At 40.2% G+C, this 17500-nt stretch overlaps 1 protein-coding gene across 1 annotated transcript in view; it reads left to right on the forward strand.

Moving 5' to 3' along the window:
- Window positions 1–10536: 10536 nt before the first annotated feature.
- Window positions 10537–17500, forward strand: part of LOC138046790 (uncharacterized) — a 14701-nt gene continuing 7737 nt past the window's right edge. The window contains exons 1-3 of the mRNA XM_068893374.1: window positions 10537–10547; window positions 12885–13084; window positions 16931–17056. Coding sequence (XP_068749475.1) covers window positions 10537–10547; window positions 12885–13084; window positions 16931–17056 — 337 coding nt within the window. The remainder of the gene's footprint in view (window positions 10548–12884; window positions 13085–16930; window positions 17057–17500) is intronic.

Genomic DNA, 17500 nt, shown 5'->3' on the forward strand with positions numbered 1-17500 from the left:
TAGGAATAAATATAAGGCCCGTATATTAGGTATGAATAAAGTTTTATGAATGGAGTCCCAGCAGTGGGACAGTGGCAGCACCGTTAGCGTGTTTAAGAGTTTAAAGCATTCGCCATAAATTACTTTTGTTCTTAATTTGGTAAAATAGAAATTTAGGAGATCATTATATTTTATGAAACTACGCTTGTTGTTCTCGCATGATCTACGTTTGTCCGTAATTTTTAAACAGCGTTTTATACAATAGTAAATGAATAACTGGAGCCGTCAATGTGTAATAGAACGCCATCGTAGATGGTACAATTGAGGACACTTTTCCAGAAAGAGACAGTTCGCCTTGAAACGAAATTCCTGTAGCATTATTCGTTGCTTTTCAAAGTAGTTTCGAATGTGCAAAACGAATGTGCAAACAAGTGTTTGATTCCTTACCGCGTGCTAGATCCAATAGCTAGATTTGTAAATATGCGAAATTCCAGTAGTATTATTCGTTGCCTTTCAACTACTGAACGGATCCGCTCCTCAAAATATCCGCTTCTCAGGCTAAGAATTTGCTGGCTGGTTACTCAATAATGGATGAGAAACTCTAGCTGGGAATTTTGCCGAAACTTTTTTCTTGTGTGGTTGACCCTTTGAATACGATGCTGGCTGGAAAAATAATTTCACTTCCCTTCTGGCTTCCTGCGGCTTTTGAAATTGTGCTCTGGCTAATTTTGGCTGGAGCAGTAAAATGACACCTAGTCAGGAAAGTTCAAAGATAGCACTGGCTGTGAGTGATAAGTAAGTGAACCGCAGGCTAGTGCAAAGTCGAGCGCGTGTTTAAAATTGTCACTAAATTGATAGAAAATTGAAAGAGAAAAAAGACGTGTACAAAATGTTAACTGTATACGTCTGCCATTAAAACGCTGTCAGCAAACAATGCAATTTCTTTTTTAAACATCCCTATCTTTTGTTATGGTGTCAATGTTGGGATTTAGACAGACAACTCATTTTATTTATTGCGCGCGGATATTCCATCTCAGTAGTGGCGGTTATAGTCGCGGTCGTTGTTTTGTGGCTCTAGTTTGGGTGATGCAACTGAATTTTTACGGGTTTTGGACAATTGTTGCCACATCCAAACTCTGCTGATTTATAGGTAAGTAATCTTTTCATCTATGTCCTTCCTTTCATCTGAATGTCTTTTTGCAGGTTCTGGTAAGTTTCTGTATGGTCTCAACTGTCTTTTGTATTTTGTAAACCATCTTTAGTGCATCCATCAGTTAGCAGCGGGCAGGGTCACTGTTCCAGTAGCCTGGTTAAGAGATCATCTTAAAAGTATGCCCAGCAGGTAAGAACGCCTTTTGATTTTATCATGTTGATTATGTTGATCTTGACAAGGCATGCACCCTAATTAAACCATGACTGTTCAGAAACACTTTTGTTTGCCGACTGTAGCACATAAGGTCTTTTCCTTTCAGTCCTTTCGTTTCGACAAAATCCCAGCAGAGAATAGAATGCTAAACGGAGTAATATGTGTAGTTCCATATTCGCGAAAATATAGCCCTCGCGTTCGTGTCTTGATTTCCAGAAATACGGATTTCACTAAGAAAATGGAAGCGAACCGTTCTTGCAGCTAAAACCACCCCAAATAGATGTGATTAGACTTGTTACTTATCTATAATTTAGAGTGGAAAATAGCAAAAAAATTACATTTGCCTAATCAGAGCGATTTTGCTTCTGAAGTGTTTTTGGGCATCATTCTGGACAACCATTCTGAAATAAGGCGTGTCTTTCGATTGACCTCAGATGTTTTTGTCTGTTTGGTGTATTGGTTTACCAGATATATCTAGGCACGCTTCGGGATTAACACCAATAAGTCGTTTTAGATGTAGAACTGCCTAAGTATCAAAGCCTTTTGAACCCTTGTTTTCTCTCGCTTGCCTTTTCTTTTACAAGAAGCCTGTTCACATGCTAATCATCAATCTCTGGCACAACACCCTTGAAAAATTAAAATTATTAAACGAGGATCAAGTGTTGCACGGGTGTTTGTTATTTCATATTTGTATGTTATATCTATAGAATATTTGTAAGCTATTATTAGTTTGCGAAATGAAGTCTAACTCGGACAAATTTGAACGAGCCATAACTGAAAGAACCATAAAAGTGCTTTTTGAGTTACTATTGCAAAAGCAGATTTTCCGGTCCTCAAGAGGCAAAATTCATGTTCTATTTCCAGTATTTCCCACCAGTCAAGAATTTGCGAGAAGTTCCTTTTATACCCAAAGGGAGCAAACGAGCTCATAAGGCGAAATAAATGCCTTACTCTTCGATAATACTATGTTGTTGCTGGATGGACAGAGTTAGATGCCGGTGCGAATACAGTAATCAATACCCACAAATGGCAACGGAAAAGAACGGCAGCCGGCATCCTTTTTTTTTTTTTTCACGTTTTAACAAAATTTGTTCCGGAAGAGAAAATATTAAAAGTACCACTGACAAAATGTGGCCCAGGTCAAAACTGGAAAAAATAGATTATTAAAGGCTGTGTTTTCACTAGTGTGTACTATTTACTAGCTGGAAATTCTTTCTAGCGTGAAATTTGTTTTCACTTTTGAAATTGAACCTGGAATATAGTCCGCTTCTCCCCTCAAGATAGCCGTTGCAGTTTTCAAAACTGGTCGGGGACGAACCGTGTTGAACGATTTCTCTTGTATTCATTCTCGCTATATTTATGCAGAAGAGACGAAGTTACTGTCAGGGAATGCACCTTAGGTCTGTTCAGAAAAGGAGGAGGCGATGAAATGTTGCTGATCATGTTGCCGACGGGCAAACACAATTCATTGCCGTATTTTTAAAGCGTGAGAACACACCAGCTTATCCTATCGGTTCCCGGTCGAGGAACTGGGAAATGTAACAAAAAAAGGAATTGTATTTTGAAATAAGTGGAGAGCCGGATCTTTTGAATGTTTGAGTGGCTCTTTGATTGACAGATTTTGGCAGGTAAATTCACTATGCGCAATGCGTTTGGGTTCGCTATTCAGCAGGACCAAATTATCATTTCATGAGGAAGTATGCGTGAATTTCCGGTCATAAAGGCAACATTTACTTATTTTTTTCTGGAGAAAACAGCTTGCATTTTTCACTCGTTAAACATAAGACAATGTGTCTTGACTGTATTCCCCGACTCTTAATTGTTTCGGCTTTTTGTGGTCAAAGTTGTCCCAGGAGTGCCCCCCTCCCGCCGGGGTTTCACCCTGTCCAAGTAATAGTGTTTGTAACCAGCACGACAACGATGTATTTCAAAAGGTTATCCAGCTCAAACAAGCAGTTGCTAATTTTATTTCATTTACATAATGAAAATTACTGTCACGGCCTTAAGTTAATTTTCAAGAACATTATGTTTATCAATCAAAATAAATACTGGTAAGGAAACGTAAAAAAACAATGCTTAAACTAAAAATCCTCTTGCATCAGAAGGCAAATCCTGCCGACCAGGAACAAAACCACAGAAAATAAATATGAGTGTCATGACTTCTCACTGCGAAAAAGGCGGCATTAAATCACATTTGCTCTGTTTAACATAGAACCAACTACTTTCCTCTTCCCGACTTATCTAGGAAGATCGAAAGAGACTCTGCTCGCAGGGTATGACGTCCACGACCATTATCTCCGTCTTTTATTACACATTTTTTACATATAATCGCAAAAAATATTAAATTATATTCGGCAGACAAATATGTTAATTGCACCTAAGCACGAACGAAATGAAATTGTCCAATGAGAGCATGTAAATGTAAAGGTAGCAAAGACAGATGGATAACTTAACACTATCAAGTGAAAACCTCGACCATCGACAAAGGACTTTGTCTCCAGACAAAGCGTTTTTAGGCCTTTAAATATTCTCGAAGGAACCCTTAAGGTTTGGTAGGTCAAGAAAATCGTTCACATCAGAAATGGCCCTTCCTGTTAACAGTTTTTTTTGTTGTTGTTGCAAAACAAACAATTTTGTGTAGCTCGAGCAGAGCCAGTGACTCCAATTTTCATTTAAAATGTTAAATTTATGCCTTAAAACTGAAGAGCGTTACTAGACACTTACATTTTAAACACAACTATTAATTATGAGAAATTAATCTGTTATTATAGAATTCTTATTTTGCAGAACGGAATCTTTCCTCGTTTCTTGTTTGAAGAGCTCCATCGAACCCCCTTACCTTTACGTATACCTTGCATAAGTTAGAACATTTTTATTTTTGGACATTTACAGTATTGTTTATTTGGTAATGGCAGTGTTCTTTATTTTACAACTGTTTGTAAAACGTCCTATTCAAATACTTTACCGGCGTCTCAAGGTTGGAATGGAAAAAATACTTTTGCTGAAATTGTCTTTCAGGTTTAGCAAGGCTTTTGCGGTGATTGCCAGTTATGGCTTTTGCTGTGAACAGTTGTCTTTTATCCTGTAAAGCTTTCGCAGCGATTTTCTCCCAGTTGTGTAAGATTTAAGAGTGGGGTTGGACTAAAAAAAGGACTTTTGCTGAAATTGTCTTTACAGGTTTAGCAAAGCTTTTGCGGTGATTGCCAGTTATGGCTTTTGCTGTGAACAGTTGTCTTTTATCCTGTAACGCGTTCGCAGCGATTGCCTCTCGGTTATGTAAGATTTAAGTGTGGGGTTGGACTAAAAAAAGGACTTTTGCTGACATTGTCTTCACAGGTTTAGCAAAGCTTTTGCGGTGATTGCCAGTTATGGCTTTTGCTGTGAACAGTTGTCTTTTATCTTTTGAAGCCTCCAAGCTGGCGAGAAATAATTATGTTGTTATAATAATGTAATAATCTATACTTGTATTAATTTTTTAGATAAAGCCATAATAAAGGCTACATGGACCTCCATCTGAATATGAAGAGGAGTCGGTATGCAGAAAAGGAAAGTGACAGGTATCCCGGCGATTGACCGTATTTTTTTTTTTCTATAGGCTGCACTTTCCCGGGAAATATCTCATGACATCACACCATAAATATTTTTCATCCTAAAGGATTCGTAGACCATGACGTCCCGGCATTTGATTTCTGCTGCATCGCATAACTATTCTTCATCAATATCTGTAGACTTTGCTTTCCTAACATGTGACATCTTCAGCTCCTCATAATTGTTTTTTTTTTTTCGCAAGGAAAGACTCTGCCTTCTCGCAATTAGGTTCCGTCTGCATCGCAGAACTGTTATTCACCGTCAAGGATAGACTGTGCCCTCTTGTCATTTCGTTTGGTCAGCATTGCAAATGCATTCTAGACATTCTTTTTTTAAATCCAATCTCGTTACCAGTGTTTGGAACCCTGGTTCTCTGCTATGTCACTGCGTTCCGCCGCAGAGAAAACGTTTAAGTTCTAATCAGCAGAAAGGCAACAACACGTTGAAATAGGAAGGACACGACCAGTTGTGTTTATAAGGGACGAGAAAAAGCTAACATAAAAGAAATAAAGTAGTGGCGGAGAAAAAACGAATTACATCACTGTAAACTACGAGACTAAACGTAAACGGCATACTAGGAAAAATTAAGCTCGGCAAGGTGCGAGCGGTAAAACTGGCTGTGTCGAGTGACTAACGCGAGAGGCGACAAGGCTTAAATACCGAGATGTGGCGTAAAATCCCTAGAGGATCAAACTGCGGCCATAAATGCAAATTCCGAACATAAACACATTTCTCTGCTATGTCACTGCGTTCCGCCGCAGAGAAAACGTTTAAGTTCTAATCAGCAGAAAGGCAACAACACGTTGAAATAGGAAGGACACGACCAGTTGTGTCGAGAAAAACAAAGAACGAGAGCGAGCGCGCGTGATCGGGAACTCCGCTATTAAGTGCAAACCTATACCCGACGTATCAACACCGATGGCCCGAAACTTAGCCAAAACGACTTCCCTCGCCCTGGTGTAAGACAAACTCGTACCGGAACGAAGGGAATAACCCTTGGAAGAGGAAAAACTAAGGTTTTGAAAGACAAACTCAACCGAATCAAGATTACGCTTAGCCAGCGTGGCATAACGGATCAGCATAGCGCATGGGCATGTGGGAGTACCAGTACTAGCGATAACTAAAGTACACCCTTTACCCAATTGATCAACTTTGCTTTTGGAAACGTAGAGCTCAATATGATCTTGAAAGAAAGAAATGTCAGACCACCTAAGACGACTTAACTCGTCAAAGCGCAAAAAACCAGCAAAAGCAAGCAAACAAAAACAAATGTCTCTGATATCCCCGAGGGATGCTGAGGGCGTAGCAAATCTATTAACTAACGCGACTAAATGCTCAGGCAAAATGGGTACCCTATTCAACTTCGACGGTTTCGAAGCAACGAGCTTACAACCTTTTAGAATAGCCAGAAGAAAGGCTGATTTACAAGGATTCGAGACCCCGCAAGCATTATGAAAAAAAGCTTATACTGTAGAACGCCTGCTGAATGGAGGAATATGAAGACCCTGATTGAACTAACGAAATTAAATACAAGGCTACGTGCTCCTCTTGAGCGGGAAGTAAATAACCTCTGGGAAACCACTAGCCCAAGATTTCCAACGTTTGAAACAACCGTGGTAGGTCTTGAACGTGCTAGGAGCCTTGCTGTGGGCAAGAACCGCTGGAATGTGCGTACGCAGGCTCTCCAAAGCCGGATGGTGAACGCGTGATACCCTGGAACTTGTAAACAAATAAAGGAAAAAATAAGGCATAAGAGAAATGAGGAAAAAATGGTAGACGTGGAATACCGATTGCAATTTATTAAACGTGGACAGCCAATAACGCGTACATCCTAAGCATAGTCAATCACAACAATATACAGAGAAAACAAAAACCCCTGAAATCCGTACAACGTTGCCAAGAAAAGGCCATACGTTTACAAAAGATAAGCAAACACGCTCTAGAGCGACCGTCAATAAAGCACTAACCTGTAAAAAACTATGAAAAAAAAGAACGAACTGGAAAAAACCGAAAAAGGACACGCGCTATAAAGCGCTAAATATCGTACGTGAATCGCTATAAAGCGACAAGGGACACACACAAACCGCTATAAAGCGCTACACAGCGTAGGTGAACCGCTATAAAGCAACGAGAGCCGTCCGTGAACCGCTAAAAGCGCTACATGGAATAGCGCGAAGAGTTCTGCAATAAAGGACCAATGCTTGAATAACGGCTCTAAACACGCGAGCTGGCGTCCAAATAAATAACAAGTACAGGAGTGCGAAAAACCGCAAGCGCTAAAAATAGTAGGGAACCCCAAGTGGGAATCGTCAAAAATACCTGACGGGTCAGAAAATTCTATGATTCGGGAAACTGAATCCCGAGGGTGACCTAGAGGAAAGAGGTAAGGCCAAAAACTAGCAGAAGGCCATTTGGGGGCGATAAGCGTACCGTGCGCGCGAGACGTTTCCAAATGCGCTAACGTACGCGCGACAAGAAAGACTGCAGGAACCAAATAGTTGTTAACGCCGCCCCAACTGGCACTAAAAGCGTCCACGCCTTCGCAACCGGGACACCAGAACTTAGAGTAAAAAACGCTCGCACTTAGCGGAAAGAGAGGATGCGAAACGATCGACGTCAAAAGGACCAAAAATACTGCTAACATGTTGGAAGAAAATAGTGGAAACAGCCCAATCATCATAATCAACAACGCGGCTGACCGAATCCGCGTAAGAGTTGAGTGAGCGTGGGATCCACTCAACTTCAAGTGAAATATCATGTGCGGCACAATAGGCGAAAATTTCGAGAGCTAAAGCATGCAAACGAAGGCTGTTGCTGCCCTTGGCGGAAATAGACGCCGCGTTCTTACTATCCGTAAAGACCTTGACCACTTTGCCCGTAAGGGAAGCCCGAAACGGTTTCAGGCCGTAAAGAATGGCTAACAATTCCCTGCCGTTACTATCTAAACCGGACTCCGAAGAGGAAAACGCTTGAAAGAAAAGATCGAACTCCTCGCTATCAACGCGGAAGGAACACCCACCGCAGGCGAAACTGCTGGCGTCGGAAAACACGAGAGTCACGGGAAGCGAATATCTGGTGAGAGACCTCCCATTGAGTCTGGCACAGTTAGAAAGCCAGAAATCAATTTCCTGAAGGCATTCAGAGAAAAAATGATAGGACCTAAAATCCAAAGGACAATCCCACCCGCTGTGAAGTTTGACGAATGACTGGAGGAATCTGGACATAAGGAGTGTAATGTTGCCAAAACCCGGGATGAGGGAAATAATTTGCCCTGTAACAGAGGCAACCGCGCGTTGGGTAACGGAGTGAGACCCAGATTTTAGTGATAGGAGTGCCCTTAGCAACTTGACAATGCGGCGGTGAGGAATAAATATGCGGCCACGCGAAAGATCCCAGACAATGCCCAACCATTCTAAAACCTGGGTAGGAACCCAAATTGATTTCTCCTCATTGGCGACCACGCCCGCATTGGCCAAATCGGATCTAACAGCCGACGCAGTACTCTGAGCTACCGAAAAATCATGGAGGCATCCGGCGCCGTCGTCTAAATACAAGACCAAGGGTATGCCCCGGGAGCGCCAATGCTTAACTAACGGCCTAAAAACCTTTGTGAACACGTAAGGCGCTGACGAGAGACCGAACGTGAGCACGGCGAAAACAAAAAACCTGGGCTCTACAGAGCTACCGAGGGGGCACTGAAAGCCTAAAAAAGTTTGAGATTCCTCATGAATGCTTACGTGGTGATACCCAGACTTCATATCGAATTTAAACATATAACCTGGCCAGTGTACGTAATTAAGGAAAGTCCTACTATCCTCCATTTTAAACTTAACCTTTGGAATAAACTTATTGACGTGACGGAGGTCGAGAATAAGCCGGCACTTTCCCACAGAGCTAACGGATACCGTTAAAGGATTGACAACCGTGGGAGGCGTAAAAACTTCAATAACAGAACCCGCAAGAAGCAGATCAGAAATAGCACTGTCAACAAAACTGGCGTGATCTAAGGCAGACCTATTGTTACAGAAAAAAGCTCTAGGAGGCCATGAAATAAAAGGAATGCGATACCCGAAACGGATGATATAAAGAACCCAAGGGGAGGAACCGATGTTAACCCAAAAATAAACCTTGCTCCTGAGCCTATCCTAATAAACTATGGGCGCTGACCCCTGCTTATACTCAAAACCAAGAGAGGACAAACATTGTTCATATTCAGAGTCGAAACAGTACTTATCTTGTGAGAGTAAGTCAGCAAACTCCTCCTCCACACGGGCGTTGACATCACCCGCCTTCTAGCCAGAATGCGAAGCTGAATAGTGAACGCCTAGAGCGCCGGAAGCCTCCTGCTGTAAAGACACCATAAACGAATTTTCAGGGACGGTTAACGGCGCCTGTGGAACTACCTGGCAGCTGGCTAGATGAGCAGCCGACGTGAAACCTTGCGAGACGGACCGGGCACTCCTTCCACCAGTGGCCTGAAGAACCGCAGTATCGACAAGGCCCTCGGGTGAATTCACAGTTACTGTGTTGGTTTGTCGAAGAGGAAGCGAACGACTGTGAAAATTGCCAAGAACGCTGGCTCCCGTTGAAGTGCCTTGAGTAAGGGGAGAAGAAAGGTTGAGCTTGACGATTTCGGACCGCAAATCCCTCAACATGACGCTTCTTTCTTTGTCGAACTTGATCTCTCAGAGCCTGCCTCTCCGCAGCACGAGTTCTCTTGTCATCGTCCTCGCTCAACGAGACGGGATTAGATTCGTAGTGTTTAACGGTCAACCAACCGGCCTCGGACGAATCCGCGATCCGTATCTTGCGGTTATGTTCCTGTAATAGTTCTACGGTTTCGTTAAGAATCGAAAACGCCTCAGACTCGAGAGGTAGATCGGCCAAATGATCCTTAAGCGAAACAAGCTTGGCTAACACTTGACCGTTAAATTTGAAGTTACGTTCGCTTCCGGTGGGATTAAACTTGATCTCCGACTGTTCCTTCAAAGAATTAGAAGCAGAAAGGGCGGCTGAGGCAACCTCTTGCGATTTCTGTACCTCAGACGAAATAACTGATTTGTGAAGGGCGAGCTGACTAACAACGAAATCTTTGAAACTATCAAGATCTTGCTTTGTAACAGGCTCGTCTCCCATACTACAAAATTAAGCTCGGCAAGGTGCGAGCGGTAAAACTGGCTGTGTCGAGTGACTAACGCGAGAGGCGACAAGACTTAAATACCGAGATGTGGCGTAAAATCCCTAGAGGATCAAACTGCGGCCACAAATGCAAATTCCGAACATAAACACATAAACGTGGTTGTTAGTGGGTCCTGGTGTTAGTCTTAAGTTTGCGTTCAAATCAAGTAAACCAACTCTGAAGTAAAGACGATGTATATTTTCCACAGACCAGCAAGAGAGTAGAAATGGCATTTTTATCCCCCGTTAATGTGCACCGAAGTCATAAGCAAAGAAAATGGCTAAAACACCACCAAACTTTCGTTGAGTTATTTTTTTTGTATCACCTGGATAAAATGGCTCAATTTATTTTCCTGGCTGGCTAAGTGTTGGTTATTTTTGTCGCTTGCAAAAAACGGGAGAAAGAGACATTCCTGGCTAGGGAAATGCCTTTTTGGTAAATATCCTGGCTGGGAAAAGCTCTTAAAGTAAAGATCGTGGCTGGAAAAATGTATTTTAAAATTTAGCTCTAGCTGGCTTTGGGGACCGGATATAATTTTGCCACAGAAGTTAATAATCAACCAAAAAACAATTAGTGATTATTAAAATATTGCTGGAGGCGATATCCAATCACTTAAGAAACTTTTCTCGTTGGGTACTCCTGTTGAAGTAGTTTCTATGATTTCGAATGCGCAAACGAGTGTTTGATTCCTTACAGCGAGATGGATTCAATAGCTAGATTTGTAAGTATGCCAAATTCCAGTAGTATTATTCGTTGCTTTTCAAATTGAATTAGTCTCTAAGATTTCAAAATTTCTAATGTGCAAAGGGGATGTGACTTCCATTCCATCTTCTTCACTTGTTATTTCAACTTTGTGACTGCCTCCGTTATTCATCTTATCCCAAAGTTCATGCAGTAAGGTTACGATTTTGTTGTTCAATTGCAGTCATTGCAAACGGTTTGTTAATGCGTCCATTTCCAAAGCAAAAATCTGCTGTTCGATCATTCGGTCCATCTCTGAATTGGAATAATTTTTCCATTTCCTTTATACACGTGTCCATTTCTGAGTGTGCCATAACGATGAAAAGCAAACCGGTTTGACGGGTTTTTTTCTAGTCTACATTATTAAGGAGACCCTTTTGGATACTCATCATCTTCAAAACTGGTTTTTCTAACCAACCCTTAAACTTGCTTCAACTTGTTTGACTGGTTCCTAGCTACTCCATTGTTCTTTCCCTATTTAAGCGCGGCACTATCCGGCTGGTTGGGCGGAACCGTACCACCAGAACACACTTTTCACTCGAAATAAAAGAAAGATTATAATACAATTCGAACCAAATATATGACGTGCAGTTCATTCAAACCCCCTGCCGCCATCTTGAATATACCCTCGTACATCTACGTGGTATGCATTTCATTATAAACCCTAATCCAAAGACCGGTTTGGGTAGAATTTTTCACCGGCCGCCATTTTGAGTACACCCTCGTACAACAACGTGGCATGCATCTCATTATAACCTCTGCCTGAATCTGTTTGCATACATGAATAAAATTCGTCTATCCATCCCCCCTATACTACTATTACTTCCCCATGAGACCTTGCAGTACGACAGATGTGAATAAATTAAACTATAATATAAACATTTTAAATATTCAAGGTAAGATAGGAACGAACTTTTTGAATAATTCCAACACATTTAGCAACTTTCCGTGAAATGTAGTCGATGTGAGAATTCCACTGCAAGTCTTGGTTGGTAGTTCAGTCATTAATATCAATATTAACGCCACCGTTGAATAGATTTAAGACAACTCTCATTTGCCTTGATAAAAATAATACAGTGACTTGTTTTGGACGTGTTAATCGTCAATCTGTTTAACATCCAATCCCAGAGAGCATGAAGTTCTTTCCTCACCACAGATCATTAAGGTGTTAACATTTTCATGGGAAACTAGAACATTCACGTCATCAGCATATAACATAACGTGAATTAATTGTATCGGCCCCAAAATTGAGCCTTGACTGGGAATTCCAGTTGAGATTTGCAAAGGATCCGAATCGGTACCATTTACTGAAACATATTGCATTCGCCTGCTTAAGTAACTGCGAAACCAAATTGAATCTGCTTCTTTCCCCTCGATTCTGTAATTATTAATTTATTGAATTGACCTTTTTAACTGAGAATCGTTAAAGCAAAAGTTTCAATTAATCATGAGCCTTTCATATTTAACAGATGACAGCCCTTCAGCGTGATTGAGAAGGGTCACTTCTATGATCCAGAATTTATTAATTAAAGATCTATCTAAAACTAGCTTAATTCCAGGAAGATTCCGTGGCTATTATGGGAACCAAGCTTTCCTTGTTATGGGTTTCCGGCGTTGAGCTAAGAGTTTTCTTTAGTTATTTGGCATTATTGGCGTAAATGTCATGCCGCCTTAATTAATTATTTAAATCAAATACTTCGGGAATATCTTGTAGCTAATAACAGAAGGAGGAGACAGTTTAGAGCTCGCTAAGATCGACGGTCACCTTTAGTACTTTAGCACCTAAAAAGCCGAATAATTGAGAGGAGTGTTTCCAATTCTATTCTTTCTATTATTGGAAATTAGGAGTAACTAAATATCTAAGGGCTTGGCACTGAGATTGCAGGAGGCTTTGACCTTTTTGTTCATAAATTACCGTAATAAAGAGGGCATGACAGTACTGCTTGATTGTGAAACCACCTTGTTTCTAGCGTGTCCTGTTTCAATGACCATATTAGATTAGAAGAGCTGCTCATCTATTTTGAATTTCAGGGGTGTAGAGAAAGATGACTCCGAATTTATAGATGTCTACATTGGACATGGTTTCATGTATCGCCAACTGCGCAACGCTCTTCTTCAGGCTGGATTTGCCAAATATTATGATGAAAGAGGCTCCAAGCTTCTCCCATGCTCGCGTGGTACTTTTGTTAATATCTCTGACACCAGACCAAGGTGCCAAAAATGCCCTGCTGGTAAGTTTACACAGATCCTATGCATTAAAGTAGCTCATTGATGCATGCAAGAATCGAAAACCAAGAACCGCCTTAAAGTGTGAGAGTTGTGTCTTAAATGCGTGAATTTAATATTAAAATTTATCAAATTAAGTTCCCAGACATGAAAGTTACCAATGGCGCGTCCAAAACACTCAGTCATTACATTAAAAGTCGCTTGATTAATGGAGCACTACTAACTTTCCCATACGACGAATCTTATTTTCATTCTCCTTATTTCTCAGTCACTCAGGTCTTATCTTATTCCCGGTACAGTTCGTGTGGCCAGGGGGTATCTGTAACCTTACGTATAGTCATAATTTCAATAAGCCATCAACAGACCTTATTCACGGTGGCCGCCATGTTGGATTTGCAATTATCATGCAAATTAGCGACACACTTCTGAAGGGGCAAACAACACAAGTTCGAGAGGTTGTAACGAACATCTTAGCCACACAGATGATTTGTTTCACGTTAACTGAATGTTTATCACCTAAGTAGTAAAATGGAATGATTATGCAAGTTACTTCGATGTTTTTTTTAGTGAAAAAATGAGCAGATAACGAAGTAGAAAGTCAAAATGTCAAAGGCAGTCAAAGATATAAAATTATTATAAAAGGTACTTAATTCTCAATTCTAAAATGTACTTAAAGCAATGTTATTTCAATATTTCGACCAGCCGAATTTCCGCAATTTGCCTTTTTTCCAATGTTTGCCCCCCAGCATAACACATGGCTAATTTGAATAACAATGTGAAAACCAACATGGCGGCTATCTTGAATAAGGCCTATTGCTCCACACTCTTCTACTGGGCTTTCCTGTTGTGAGTAGGAGACCTTTTGTACATGTTCTACATGGCGCTCTTTTTCGGAATTCGCAAGTTGCAACAAAGCTATTTATAATTGTCACTTACAATTACAATGGCATCAAAATGGATCCTTCTTTGAAGATGCTATTCAGCAAATTCCTAAGATAACTAACATTACTGTTTGACCCAAGCACTCTGTCTATTTCACAAATCACATTGTTTAACTTACAAAAGACTACTTAATGCACTATTTACAATTCTCATTATACAAAGTTCCTGTTAGTGGTTGGATTCTCTATATAAGATCACCAAAAATATTAGAATGGCAACGAAATGAGTACTTGCTGCTTTTGGGGGGGGGGGGGGAGGCTCACGGATTTAACGTTAAATTCGTGAGCCCCAAAAATACAATTCTCAGCATCATGCACGATTTTAGTCATATCCTGCACGTACTGTTGCGTAGGTGTTTTTCACTGTTCACACCCTTGCTGGAACGTGATTTGTACTTTGGAAATGAGATATAAAATAAGTTCCTTCTAACCATCTTATTCAAACTCCCGGATGAAGTCTGCGTAATCAGACGAAACCGGTCGGAGAAATAAAAGCAAGTTGACACGATCTGTTGCTTTGTGCTGCTCACTAGTACTTAATATTTAAAACGTTTGTGCAACGTCTACTCCAGATAATTTTCGTACATCACCTTGCACATGTTCATTACTTCTACCAGTATTTCCTTGCTACGCAGTTGCAAGTAGATATTTTGACCTTTCCTCCACTTTGACTCCATTCCAGCTAAATCCTGATTAACGGCGCAGTAGCGAGAGCACTCGCCTCCCAACAATGTGGCCTGGGCTCGATTGGCTCGATGTGGATTGAGTTTGTTGGTTCTCTACTCTGCACCGAGACGTTTTTCTCTGGGTACTCCGGTTTTCCCCTCTCCAAAAAAACCCAACATTTGATTTGATTTTCGGTTTAATTTGTTGATTTCAGCTTACAGTGTCTCCAATTAGTGCTCCAGCGCAAAATAAACTACCTTTCCTTCCTTCCCTTTCCTTTAAGCATTTCCGTATGATACTAAGAGTTTCCAAGATGCACGCTCTCTGCGTTAATTCAACTCGGCAGCACTCTATTCCTATTTCTTGGCCACAATTCAAATGTGTTTGTTACTAATGTGTTTGCTACTGGTGATCCAATCATAACAGGCACAATAGCTGTTATTACAGTCGAGCGCACGTCTCTGCCATGTTAGTTTCACAAGGCGCGAAAACGAGGCTTTCAGGTCAAATCAAGAATTTCTTATTGAAGGACTGTGATTCCTTGATTCTTGACTGTTTCCTTCGCTTTTTTTCGAGTAATTTGAAGTTGTTTCTCTGCGGACCTAATTTTCGTGTAGTTAAGTATAGCGAGGCACTGTAAACTATATGAATGTGTTAACTGAAGTAATAAGCCCAAATGTGCGACACAAGGGCAGCTTCCATTCAACTACTGTAGATTCCCTTCTTCTAAGAAAAACTTAAATTCTGGAAAGAACTTCATTATTTTTTCCGCATTTCTCGCGCTAAATCTGTTACTCTCCTTTATGTCGGATCGAATGTTGACCCGAAAGCCTCGGTTCCACTCGCTCTGAAGCTAACACAGCTGAAACCTGGGATCAACTGTAGTAACAGTTATTGTACATTTCTTCCATAGCTGAACCAGTTCGTATTTCAATGCATTGTAATTGGATAGTTTTTCGAAAGATTGAAGTGATGCTTGCACTTATCAGGACAATTTAAGCAAATTTCTTATTTTGACACCAGAAAAAAGTCAGGCGGCTTTAACGGGATTCGAACTCAGGCTCTTACGATGCGGGTACAATGCTCTACCAACTGAGCTATGAAGCCACACAATTGCAATTGGAAGCAGGTCAATTTGTTGGACTCATGTGTTCCCGTGAAAGGACTGATGAAGGAAAAAAAACGTTTATTTGAAGTGCGGGTAACCCGCAATCTGACAGCAATTATTGTACATTTCTTTAACTTTCATATCTGAATCAGCTCGTATTTCAATGCATTGTCATTATTATTATTATTATTATTATTATTATTATTATTATTATTATTATTATTCGAATAAGTAAAGATTTGGTAAAACATTTGACAATAAAAATCTGCGATAAAATATTATAAAACAACATGGCACGACGTTTCGACGTTTCCAGAACGTCATTATCAAGTAAAAAAGAAGTAATGAAATAGAGTATATATATAGTGAAGATATGAATAAATTAAAAGGCATTAAAAGTTAAACAAAGAGTTTGGCCCTAATGGAGTCGCTATGGGTATATCCGACGTAATATCCGACGGATATACGACGCGCAATCTGTTTCAACGCATTGCTGATCATCGATATTCTGCCATCGGTCGCCATCTGAGAGATGCCCATGGGAACATTGACTTACTCAATGAGAGCCAGTTTAGAATGCTTAAAAAATGTAGCGCGCACGAAATGGGATTGTCTCGTTTATGAAATGTTATACATAAGAACAATAAAACCCAATTTAAATACCCAGAGCGACTCCATTAGGGCCAAACTCTTTGTTTAACTTTTAATGCCTTTTAATTTATTCATATCTTCACTATATATATATACTCTATTTCATTACTTCTTTTTTACTTGATAATGACGTCCTGGAAACGTCGAAACGTCGTGCCATGTTGTTTTATAATATTTTATCGCAGATTTTTATTGTCAAATTATTATTATTATTATTATTATTATTATTATTATTATTATTATTATTATTAGTAGTAGTAGTAGTAGTAGTAGTAGTAGTAGTAGTAGTAGTAGTAGTAGTAGTAATAGTAGTAGTAGTAGTAGTAGTAGTAGTAGTAGTAGTAGTAGTAGTAGTAGTAGTAGTAGTAGTATTATCAATATTAGTAGTAGTAGAAGTAGCAGTATGTACTTATGATGCTTTGCTGTCTCGTTGCGCTTTTTATTCTTCAGAAGGAGTAACATGATATTATCTATATGCTCCACAGGTGGTTACTACTCAGACACTCCGGCTTTTGTCAGCGACAGTTGCAAGAGGTGTCCAAATGGCACGTTTGTTCACAAAAATAAGGCACCTGGAAAAAGTCACTTTGACTGCAGTTCTTGTTCTCAAGGTTAGATACTAGAATATAGATACAATTAAACTAAATCCAGAAATTTAGGCAAAAGTCAGTAAAGTCAACAACGCACAATCGAAGACCTTTTAACATGAAAGAACAGGCATCATCAAAAACATTTTGTCAATTATCAAACCAACAAGACTATCAAATTAAAAGGGCTTTCTTCTTCAAGCATCCACATTCAATCTCATCCCATGAGAGAAGGTGCTTACTAATTCATTGCTCAAGAGTCGACGACTGTGAAAGATACTACGCTGTCTTGATGATAAAATAAGTCCATTAGACGTAAAAAAAAAAATCGAACCGCTATGCTTCAATGAGCCTGTTTATCTGAAAAATATGCATACGGGTTTGAGTAAGACTTTAAGACAGGCAACATTAGAATGACTGATCTTGGCATTACTAATAACTCTTGAAAACGCTTTCAAACGACTACCA

This window comes from Montipora capricornis, chromosome 4 (assembly GCF_036669925.1).
Source record: "Montipora capricornis isolate CH-2021 chromosome 4, ASM3666992v2, whole genome shotgun sequence".
Taxonomy (NCBI): Eukaryota; Metazoa; Cnidaria; class Anthozoa; order Scleractinia; family Acroporidae; genus Montipora; species Montipora capricornis.